Source organism: Bufo bufo, chromosome 2, assembly GCF_905171765.1.
Source record: "Bufo bufo chromosome 2, aBufBuf1.1, whole genome shotgun sequence".
NCBI lineage: Eukaryota > Metazoa > Chordata > Amphibia > Anura > Bufonidae > Bufo > Bufo bufo.
Window position 1 is genome coordinate 589668287 of NC_053390.1, and position 12022 is coordinate 589680308.

Here is a 12022-nt window from a genome sequence, read left to right on the forward strand (position 1 = left end):
CTTAGCCAAGCTCTCGGAGATATAATCTTTCATGGCTTGTCTCTCCGGACCCGAAAGATTATATAACCTGGTCTTGGGTAATTTTGCCCCGGGAATCAGGTTAACCGGGCAATCATAAGGACGGTGAGGTGGTGACTTCTGGCAACCCTTTTCAGAAAAAACGTCCTCAAAGTCCGAAACAAATGTAGGTAGGGTAGCTATGGAGGCGACTAAGCAATTGCTATTTAAGCAATTTTCTCTGCAATGCTCACTCCACTCCAATATCTCCCTGGCCTGCCAATCCACCACTGGATTGTGCGCTACCAACCAGGGAAGACCGAACACCACAGGAGTGGGAAGCCCCTCCAGAACATAACATGAAAGCCACTCGTTATGGTGGTCCCCTACCCGAAGGTGTAAGTTATGGACAATGTGAGTGAGGTTTCTCTGAGACAGAGGAGCAGAATCAATGGCGAAATAGGGGATAGGTCTCTGTAGCGTAGAGAGAGACAAACCCATAGTGTGGGCAAAATGGGCATCTATCAAATTTACTCCTGCTCCACTGTCTAGAAAAAAAGAAATAGTCTCCGTCTTAACACCAAAAACAACAACCGCTGGCAACACAAATTGCGATGTTCGTATGGGAGAAACGTATACCCCCCGGCTGACATCCTCCACACAGCCTGGGGTTAGAAGTTTTCCGACGGTCTTTTGTTTTTGAGAAAGGAAGGACAGACATTAATAAAATGACCCCTCTCCCCACAGAAAAAACAAACCCTACGCCTACGGCGAGCCTCAGGAGGACGGACCTGACGAGTAGTTCCTCCTAGCTGCATAGGCTCGTCTAGGTCCGTACAGACTAACTGCTGCTTGGGAGGGGTTACCAGTTGCTCCGGATTTTTCAATCTGTCCCTAAGTTGTCTATCTATCCTGATAGAAAGGGACATAACCGCATCAAGGGAACAGGGATTCTCATACAGCGCAAGCGCATCCTTAATCCTTTCGGATAACCCAGAGCAGAACTGACTACTGAGAGCCGGGTCGTTCCACTGGGTATCCGTAGCCCACCTACGGAACTCTGAGCAATACTCCTCTACTGGCCGCTCTCCCTGTAGGAGTCTCCGTAACTTTGATTCAGCCAGTGCGATTCGGTCAGGGTCATCATATATGAGACCCAAGGCCCCAAAAAATTCATCCACTGACCGGAGAGCCTGGGAATCAGTAGGTAAAGAGAACGCCCAGGATTGTGGGTCCCCCTGGAGCAGGGAAATAACAACCCCCACCCGCTGTTCTTCATTACCAGAGGAGTAAGGGCGCAGTTTAAAATATAATTTACAGGCCTCACGGAACGTCACAAATTTGTCCCTTCCCCCAGAAAATCTGTCAGGAAGAGCAACCTTGGGTTCCGCAACAACCTGGTTACCTGTAGCAACCGCTGGGCTTGCGGTCTGTAGCAATTGCTGCTGTTGCTGGAGGACCGACGCCTTCAATCCTGCCACCTCCAAAGACAGGCCTTGAAGTTGCTTTGACAAAGCAGCAATTGGATCCATACTGGATTCTAAGTAGGTAGAAAGAAAAAGTTTTTTTTTTTTACCTACACAAAATAAGGACCAGATATAATGTAATGACCGGCGTCACGCAAAGGGAGGGAAATGGGAAGGCCCTGTCCAAGGGAGAGGGAAAGATGGTGACCCCTGACTCACCTTGTAATGTAATGAACGGGGTGGTGGGATCACTTGTCCGCACCACTGACACTAAGAGGAAAACATCAAGGAGAGGACAGACAATACAGACAAACATATAATCCCAGGTGGGCGACAACAGCAGACCACCAAGGCCCAACAGGGATCCGGAGGGTAACGTTCTGGAACAACAACCAGGGAACACAGCCACACAGCTCCAGTGGGTCAGTATAGAAGTCCAGGCAGGAAGCTCTATATCTGGCAACCAGAGAAGTGAGAGATGGGAATATAAGGAGGTTGGGATTGCTGGACAAGAAACAGCTGAGGAGGAGAAGCTACGGATCCCTGAGTGAGCCAAAAAGGATTGCAAGGCAAACCCAGAAAGCTACCATTAATAAACAGCACTGTCTTTAGACATAGAGCGCGCAGCCACCCGCTGCGACTTCCTGACCCCGGGTATAACGGAGTCAGGCGTGGCTCTTGACACCCTCGTGACAAGACCATGATCAAAGCCAGGAAACCAGCTTCCTCCCGGATATACTATCGTACCTGGAAGGCCTTTCTTGCCTTTTGTGAGAAGATAGGTGTTTTTCCCTTCATTTCTCCGTTACGGTGGTCCTCTCCTTTCTCCAGTCGGGTCTTGAGATGGGAATGTTCCTGAGCTCTCTGAAGGGTCAGGTCTCCGCTCTGGACATTTTCTTTCAGGGCTCTCTGGCTCTGCTAGGTCCGGTGAGGACCTTCCTGCAGGGGGTGGCGCATTCGGTCCCTCCGTATGTCCCTCCTCTGCCCCCCCAGGATCTGAACCTGGTTCTGTCTTCTCTCCAGGCGGCTCCTTTTGAGCCTCTGAGGAATATTTTCCTGAGCTTTCTCACCTGGAAGGTGGTCTTTTTGGTGGCCATCACCTCTATCAGGAGGGTATCGGAGCTGGCCGCCCTTTCCTCTAAAGAGCCCTTTTTGGTCTTCCACAAGGACTAGGTGGTACTGCGCCCTGTCCCTTCCTTTTTGCCCAAGGTGGTTTCCGCCTTCCACCTTAATGAGGACATAGTCCTGCCATCCTTTTGCCCCGCTCCGGCGAACCCCAAGGAGCGCGCTCTCCATTCTCTGGATGCTGTCCGTGCTTTAGGGTGTACCTGTCGGTTACTGCCCCATTTCGCCGCTCGGACTCCCTTTTTTTAGTTCCCGAGGGGCCTCGTAAGGGTCTGGCGGCCTCCAAGGTCACTGTGGCTCGGTGGATTCGGTCGACTATTGCCATGCCCTATCGGTCCCGGGGTAGGGTTCCCCCAGCAGGGGTTACCGCGCACTCCACCAGGGCGGTGGGGGTCTCCTGGGCTAGGCACAATCGAGCCTCTACATCACAACTTTGTAAGGCGGCCACCTGGTTGTCCTTACATACCTTTACAAAGTTCTACCAGATGCACTCTTTGGCGTCGGCTGATGCTGCCCTAGGGCGCAAGGTATTGCAGGCTGTGGTTCCTGTTTAACCGTTGGACGTTTTCCCTCTGGAGGTGCAGGTCTTCCCACCCCATGGACTGCTCTAGGACGTCCCATGGTCTGTGTTCCCCAATGGAATGGGCGAGAAAAGGAGATTTTTTGTGAAACTCACCTGTAAAATCTTTTTCTCGTCTTTTCCATTGGGGGACACAGCTCCCACCCATTCTTGTCTGTTGCACGAGGGATTTTTTCTATTCTAGTGGGACCTTATGGTTAACCCGATGGCGGTGTTCCTTGGTTCTGCTTTTCTTTGTTAATATTTGCTTTCTGATCTCCTTCTCCTACTGCTTTTGCACGCACTGAGGTCCTCCTGTTGGAGCATGGGGGTATAGTCAGTGGAGGAGGAGCTGTTTTTTATTATTTGCATAGTGTCTCCTCCTAGTAATGGCCTAAGCCAGTGATAGGCAAACTGCAGCTCTCCAGCTGTTGCAAAACTACAACTCTCACCATGCCCTGCTGTAGGCTGAAAGCTGTAGGCAGTCTTTGCATGCTGGGAGTTGTAGTTCTGCAACAGCTGGAGAGCCGCAGTTTGCCTATCACTGGCCTAAGCTATACCCATGGTCTGTGTCCCCCAATGGAAAAGACGAGAAAAAGATTTTACAGGTGAGTTTCACAAAAAATCTCCTTTTTCAGTGTGTTTTTTGGAGTAAAAAAATGCCAGCTCTAGATGTTAGCTGAATGTCTATGGGATATATGAAACACAGGATGTTTTTGCTCCTTACGTGGTGCTTTTTTGCCTTTTCAAAAACGGAGCACCATGCTGTAGCTCTGTAATTTTTTTCAGCCGTTTGTACATTTCCTTCACTATAGGGGGAAAAAACCATAAAAAACACAGTTCATACTGTCATTTAGAAAAAAAACGCCACCCAAAAAAACCAGAAAACCACAGCAAAAATGCAGGTGCCCTACAAAAAAAGCAAGCTTTTGTCATTTTTTTTTTAATAGCAGAACACTCCAGAGCCAATTTCATGTGTGTAAGGACCCTTAAAGCCATTTAATACTTGTATTTCTTCCTATAGAATAAGCTCAGTGATCTAGAGATTTTATCCTTGATGATTGCCACATTAAGCCATGATTTGGATCACAGAGGGGTTAACAATTCTTTTATACAGAGGTAAGAGCAAATCTGGTCTTCCGTACTACTTTATCTGTGAAGCTGTCTCACCTTTGTGAATGCAGGGGCACATTTATTAACCAGCGTTTTAGACGCCGGTCTTAATAAAGCCCCATAGCTGGCGGTGGATCTGCCGAGGTTATGAAGTGGCGACAGCCTCTCCATAACTTTGGCACATCCAGCACCAGTTCTACATGTAAGACAGCTTCCTTGCTGGCTTACATTTAGACCATTTTCTACACATAAAACAGGCATAGAAAATGATAAATGAGATGCCTAAACCACGCCCACAATTTTAGACCTGGTGTGAGAGAGGAAAAGTCACAGATAACGACACAAATAACCGCTGCTCTGCCAACCACGCCTGAAATACGCCTAATATAGGTGTATTTCAGTATAATAAATGACCATCGCAGTCTTTGTGTAAATTCAGTCACAAGCAAGACTGGCTTGGACCACAAGTCAGTTTCTTCCTTTTGCTTAGTTAGGCCCCTTTTACACGGACGAGTTTTCCGTGCGGGTACAATGCGTGAGGTGAACGCATTGCACCCGCACTGAATCAGGACCCATTCATTTCTATGGGGCTGTGCACATGAGCGGTGATTTTCACGCATCACTTGTGCGTTGTGTGAAAATCGCAGCAAGCTCTATATTGTGCGTTTTTCACGCAACGCAGGCCCCATTGAAGTGAATGGGGCTGCGTGAAAATCGCAAGTAAGTGCGATTTTCACGCATGGTTGCTAGGATGAAAGTATTCACTGTATTATATTCCCTTATAACATAGTTATAAGGGAAAATAATAGCATTCTTTAATACAGAATGCTTAGTAGAAGGTCAATTGAGGGTTAAAAAATAAAAAATAAATTTACTCACCTCCTCCAATTGATCACGTAGCTGCCAGTCTCCTGTTCTTTTTTTAGGACCTGTCAAAGGACCTGTGGTGACATCACTGTGCTCATCACATGATACATCTCATGATCCATCACCATGGTGATGGACCATGTGATGAGCACAGTGACATCACCACAGGTCCTTTGACAGGTCCTGAAGAAAGAACAGGAGACCCGCAGCTATGTGATCAATTGGAGGAGGTGAGTTAATTTTTTATTTTTTTTAACCCTCAATTGACCTTTTACTAAGCATTCTGTATTAAAGAATGCTATTATTTTCCCTTATAACCATGTTATAAGGTAAAATAATAAAAATTTACAGAATACTGAACCCAAACCCGAACTTCTGTGAAGAAGTTCGGGTCTGGGTACCAAACATGCCGATTTTTCTCACGCGCGTGCAAAACGCATTAAAACGCTTTGCACTGGCGGGGAAAAATCGCACATGTTCCCGCAATGCACCCGCATCTTTTCCCGCAACGCCCGTGTGAAAGAGGCCTTAGGTTTCTGAGTTACATGCCTATTTTTTGTGGACTTTTTGTTGCCATTGTGTAATATAAAGAAGTTCAGCGTGTTTTTATTTCACTTGTTTTTTGACAGTGCTCCCCACCAGCAGTATCTTGTTTTTCTTATGTCTTTTATGGGGCATTATATACTGTATATAGCCTTTAATTTGTGGCTGCTGCAGGGGAAATGTCTGGCCAGAAGTGGCTTGCCCTGGGATAACAGCTAATCACCGTAGGTTAGAGAATCCAGACCCATGGCCATCAGCTGATCGACATGTCAGATTCTATTTAAAAAGGGTTCTCATCATAAACCACCGCCTTTACTTACTTATTGCTAGAGGAAAAATGTTTCTCTGTGTTTTTCACAAATCTTTTAACTTCAAATAACACATTCGGAAATATTTTCAGCTTCCAAACACATTCAAAGACTAGAAAGGTCCTTAAACTCATCGTTCATCAGTAAAAAAAAAAAAAAAAAGGGGTTAGCAAAGACCTCATTTGATTAAATCCTCACAAGAGAATATAATGAAAGTGTCATTGATTAAAGCTCAGTAATTGGTGACCGATGCTCTTTAGAAGGTGGCGATTTTCCTTTTTTGCATTTTAGTTTTTTACTCCCTGCCTGTCATACATTTTGTTATTTTTCCATTCATATATCCGTATGAGGGTTTGTTTTTTGCGGGAAAAGCTGTACTTTCTAAAAGCACTATTTAATATTGCATACAATTTAGTGGGAAGCCGGAAAAAAAATTCAAATGGGGTGGAAATGGAAAAAAAATGCAATTCCTGCACAGTTTTCAAGGTTTTGTTATTATAATGTTCCCTATGGGGAAAAAATTGACCTGTTACCTTCATTCTCTGGGTCAGTACAATTACAGAGGTACTACATTTGTATAGTTTTTCTTGTGTTTTAATACTGAAAAAAACGTTTGGGAAAAAATGAATTTTTTCTTTTCATCACCATATTCTGACCCCTATAAATGTTTTATTTTGATGTCTACAGAGCTGTTTGGAGGCTAATTTTTTGCACAGTGATGTGTAGTTTTTAGTGATACCATTTTGGAGTGTCTGACTTTTTGATCACTTTTTATTCAGTTTTTTGCTGGATGTGAAAAAAACTAATCAGTCATTTTGATTTTCTTTTTCATTATGACCTTCACTGTATGGAATAAATGTATTTATTTTAATTCTGGGGAAAGGGAAGAGATTTGAATTTTTACATTTTTAAAAACATACTTGAAACTTGCATTCTGTAATGGATTTTTATCTGTTACAGAATTCAGTATATTCCAATGCAGTGCTGCCATCTGCAGGCCAACATTGAAATATGTGTACAGGCTTAAGGCTCATGCACACGACCGTATGTATTTTGTGATCCGCAAAAAATACGGATGGCGTCCGTGTGCGTTCCATATTTTGCGGAATGGAACAGCTGGGCCCTAATAGAACAGTGCTATCCTTGTCTCTAATGCGGACAATAATAGAACATGTTCTATTTTTTATCAGAACGGAAATACGGACATACGAAAACGGAATGCACACAGAGTAACTTCTGTTTTTTTTGCGGACCCATTGAAATGAATAGTTCCGGATACAGTCCTAAAAAAAACGGAACGGACGCGGAAAGAAAATACGGTCGTGTATGAGCCCTTAGGCCTCCTTTTACTATGGAATGCCTTCCCCGATCTCAGCAAGGGAGAGGAGTTCTTAGCTGAAGTTCTCTCAGAAGGGTGCAGGGTTAAATGTGTGCGATCTGCATTAGCACTGGGTCTCCAGGACTGTTTGAGTTTGATCAGGTGCCAAGAACTATAACTTTTTTACTTTTCTGTTCACATAGCATAAGAGGGCTTATATGTAATGGCACCATTTCATTTACCATATCTTGTATTGAAAATAACTATAAAAAACTATAAAAAAAAACTTTGATTCCTTATTAAATTTTTCCAGTGGGCGAGGTATTAAACAGCAATTTAAAGGGAACCTGTCACCGGGATTTTGGTTATAGAGCTGAGGACATGGGTTGCTAGATGGCCGCTAGCACATCCGCAATACCCAGTCCCCATAGCTCTGTGTGCTTTTATTGTGTCAAAAAACCGATTTGATACATATGCAAATTAACCTGAGATGAGTCAGAGCTTGATAAGATATGTAAGATATGACTCTTTTATCTTAATTTGCATATGTATCAAATCGGTTTTTTGACACAATAAAAGCACACAGAGCTATGGGGACTGGGTATTGCGGATGTGCTAGCGGCCATCTAGCAACCCATGTCCTCAGCTCTATACACAAAATCCTGGTGACAGGTTCCCTTTAAGCATTTTTATTTTTCCAGTTAAGGTGTACACCATGCATTTGAAATTATTTCAAATTTTTATATTTTGGACATTTTGTGATACAGCAATACCAATGTTTATATTTTTTTATTGAGCAAGGTTATGATTTGTAAAATTGAGCAAGGGTATGATTAGAATTTTCTATAATTTGGGACTTTTTAGTATCATTTTTAGTCCCTTTAGGGGACTTGAACATTCGATCCATATACTGTTCTATTATGGTATTGCAGTCTATGGAGCTTGCGACAGCTTCCTATTAAAGGAGTTGTGCAGCTGGTACATATTGATGACCAATCCTCAGGATAGGTAATCAATTCCTGATCGGTGGGGGTCCCACTTCTGGCACCTCCTCTAATCAGCTGTTTAAATAGGAGGTGGTGCTTATGTGAGCGTGTAAAAGGGAAATATTAATTATTAATATTTTGGATTAATAATAAATAGGCGTAAACCTCTAATGTTGACTCCGCCTATTTCCTTTATTTTCCCTGTTGCTCTCTTTTCCTGAACTGCGTACGCTGAATTGCGGCAGCTACAAAAGACTATCTGCTGTATCTGAATAATAAAGAATTTATTAAACAATTAACAAGTCTACAGTCAATTATTTCTGCTATAAATATTTATATCAATGGCTATATAAATATATATACATATAGATGCACACGGTGATACACTAACAGCACAATAATAAACCTAACTACACTAACACTATACAATTCCAACTATAATTCCACCCCAAAATCTAGCTAGACATATACTCACACACATAACCACAGCACCCTCCCACCTGGCTATAAACTGTCCGTACGGGATAAAAGGGGTTGATTACAATAATGGCAATGCAGGGGTTAACAGGACAATACAGGGGTAGCTGTGGGATGCAGGGGTATGGCAGGGGTTAATGGGATATAAGAAAAGAGATACTGCATTGGTGGTATAGGGCAATACAGGGATATGGCAAGGTAGGGGTAAATGACTTATTTGGGGTAGGCACTGCAGGGGTTAATATTTCAGGGATAATGCAGGGGTAATATTGCAGGGAGTAGGGATATATAATGTAGGGGGTAATATTGCAGGGTGTATGGATATATTGGTGGCAGTGGGAAAGGATTAATAATAGCAATGCAGGGGTACATGGGTTAATGATACTCAGCCAGCCTTTAAGGGGTTAATGCTCGTTCCTAGGGGATGATCCTTGCTTAGGCTCGTTTTCCAGGGGTTAGTTCTCGCTTGTGGATGCTCGTTTTCTAGGGAATGATTCTTGCTTGGGCTGCAGGGCTCAACTGTTGAGTGCTCCGCCGCCGGACTATTAAATGGGAGACTATTAAGTGGGAGCACGCCTGCAGGCAAGTGCACGTGGGCTGACGCGGTAATATGACATCACAGCACCAGCCCTCGCTTCCAGGCGGAGGATCGCTTCGATCCTCCTGCCTTTGAAATGACCGCGTACCTCTGGCACTGTAATTAGGTACGCTGCATACAAGGGCAGGGCAACCCTTTTTCCCCCTGTCCTTGTTATGCCAAACATCTCTGGCCCTGCCGGAGGTGTTTTACAAAAGGCAGAGGAACTCTTTGATCCTCTGTCTTTTGATGTGCCCGCAACTGGACACATTTGTCCAGTTATCCGGGCATGCGCCTGCAGGAGGATTCATCAGCTGGTGGTAGGGGGCACCCGTGATTGGGGGGCATTACTCAGAGCATTTAAGTATATATAGATATTGTGGAATTTCGCTCTGGTAGATCGGACGCAGTACAGAGGCAAAAGACAAGTTCGTAACGCAAAACTTCAGTGTTTATTCACACATGAGGCAAATGCACAAAACAATGCGTTACTTTGCAGTCTTGGTGTTTACTTCACACACAATGGAAAGTACATCTTGGTGTTACTTCACACAAATTGGAAAGTTCATATAAGACAAGTCACCTTGATGTCAGTTCTGCCTCCAGCAGTCCACGGCAGGCTTTAGGGGGCCTGTTTCCTCGGCCCATGGTTCTCAGCCCTCCAACCTGGCACCAAGGCTCAGATCCCAACACAGAGATCCTGCTGCTGAACCCAGCTGCATATTTAAGGACAGCCAGGTGCTGCCAAAAACCCAGACAAGCAATTAAAATCCAGTCCGGTATTTGACCCCATTTGGCTGCAAATCAGCCCAGCAGCACGCGCTGGGAGGAAAATACCTGTTTTCCCAGACCATTCCCCTTACTGTGTCACAATATGCTTATAAATTACAGGGGCATATATGTGTATGTATATATATATATATATATATATATATATATATATATATACACACATACTGGGATATATACAAGGGGGATATATATATATATATATATATATATATATATGTATAAAATGCAAACATATAACCCCACTGGACATTCAGGGCAAATATGTATATATATATATATATATATATATATATATATGTATATCTTACTAGAGACATATATACATATGTATGCATAAATTTACCACTTCTCTCTACAATCCCCCTGCCCTTCACCATTACCCAACGTCTCCATCCACAGAATAAACCATGTTCACCTTTCTCTGGATCTTGCTCTGGAACTTTCTCCAGAATGAAGCTCTTTCATTTCTGCTGTCTGTCAGTGCCAATCTTCAGGTATCAGCTACTCCCAATGTCGTCTTTTATTGATCAGACTCTGGGATGGCTTCACCCTCACAGTCTCTAGGTTGATCCACGTAGCACCTCCTTCTTTGTGGGGTACGGTCAACCTTGGAATGGCCTCTTTTCGGCAAAGTCACAACATTCATCCAACACTTCTCCTTTCATCTTGATTAAAGAATCAGTCGTTGAGGAGGTTCTCCCATGGACAAATACGTAGGTCTTTACAAGGCAGGTCAGAATGAAATGAAATTAGAAAAATATAAAAATAAAACTATTGTTTAGAAATAGAAAACTGAAAATTTGCACGTGTGTATGTATTCTCCCCCTTTGTTAGGAAGTCCATAAAAAGCTCCAATTACCTTCAGAAGTCACATAATTAGTGAAATGATGTCCACCTGTGTGCAATCTAAGTGTCACATGATCTGTCATTACAAATACACACCTTTTTTGAAAGGGTCCAGAGGCTGCAACACCTAAGCAAGAGGCATCACTAACCAAACACTGCCATGAAGAACAAGTAAGGGACAATTTTGTTGAGAAGTACTAGTCAGGGTTAGGTTATAAAAAAAATATCCAAATCTTTGATGATCCCCAGGAGCACCATCAAATCTATCATAACCACATGGAAAGAACATGGCACAACAGCAAACCTGCCAAAAGATGGCCGCCCACCAAAACTCACGGACCAGGCAAGGAGGGCATTAATCAGAGAGGCAGCAAAGAGACCTAAGGTAACCCTGGAGGAGCTGCAGAGTTCCACAGCAGGAGACTGGAGTATCTGTACATAGGACGACAATAAGCTATACGCTCCATAGAGTTGGGCTTTATGGCAGAGTGGCCATAAGAAAACCATTACTTTCAGCAAAAAACAAAAAGGCACGTTGTAAGTTTGCGAAAAGGCATATGGGAGACTCCCAAAATGTATGGAGAAAGGTGCTCTGGTCTGATGAGGCTAAAATGTAACTTTTCGGCCATCAAAGAAAACGCTATGTCTGGCGCAAACCCAACACATCACATCACCCAAAGAACACCATCCCCACAGTGAAACGTGGTGGCAGCATCATGCTGTGGGGATGTTTTCCAGCAGCCGGGACTGGGAAACTGGTCAGAATTGAGGGAAAGATGGATGGTACTAAATACAGGGATATTCTTGAGAAAAACCTGTACCACTCTGTGCGTGATTTGAAGCTAGGACGGAGGTTCACCTTCCAGCAGGACAATGACCCCAAAGACACTGCTAAAGTAACACTTGACTGGTTTAAGGGGAAACATATAAATGTGTTGGAATGGCCTAGCCAAAGCCCAGATCTCAATCCAATAGAAAATCTGTGGTCAGACTTAAAGATTGCTGTTCACAAGTACAAACCATCCAACTTGAAGGAGCTGGAGCAGTT

The 12022-nt window shown here is 43.8% G+C and overlaps 1 protein-coding gene across 1 annotated transcript in view; it reads left to right on the forward strand.

The window, feature by feature from the left end:
• The window catches only part of PDE5A (phosphodiesterase 5A), a 404052-nt gene that overhangs the window by 336893 nt on the left and 55137 nt on the right, over positions 1–12022 (forward strand). The window contains exon 15 of the mRNA XM_040418267.1: positions 4172–4266. Coding sequence (XP_040274201.1) covers positions 4172–4266 — 95 coding nt within the window. The remainder of the gene's footprint in view (positions 1–4171; positions 4267–12022) is intronic.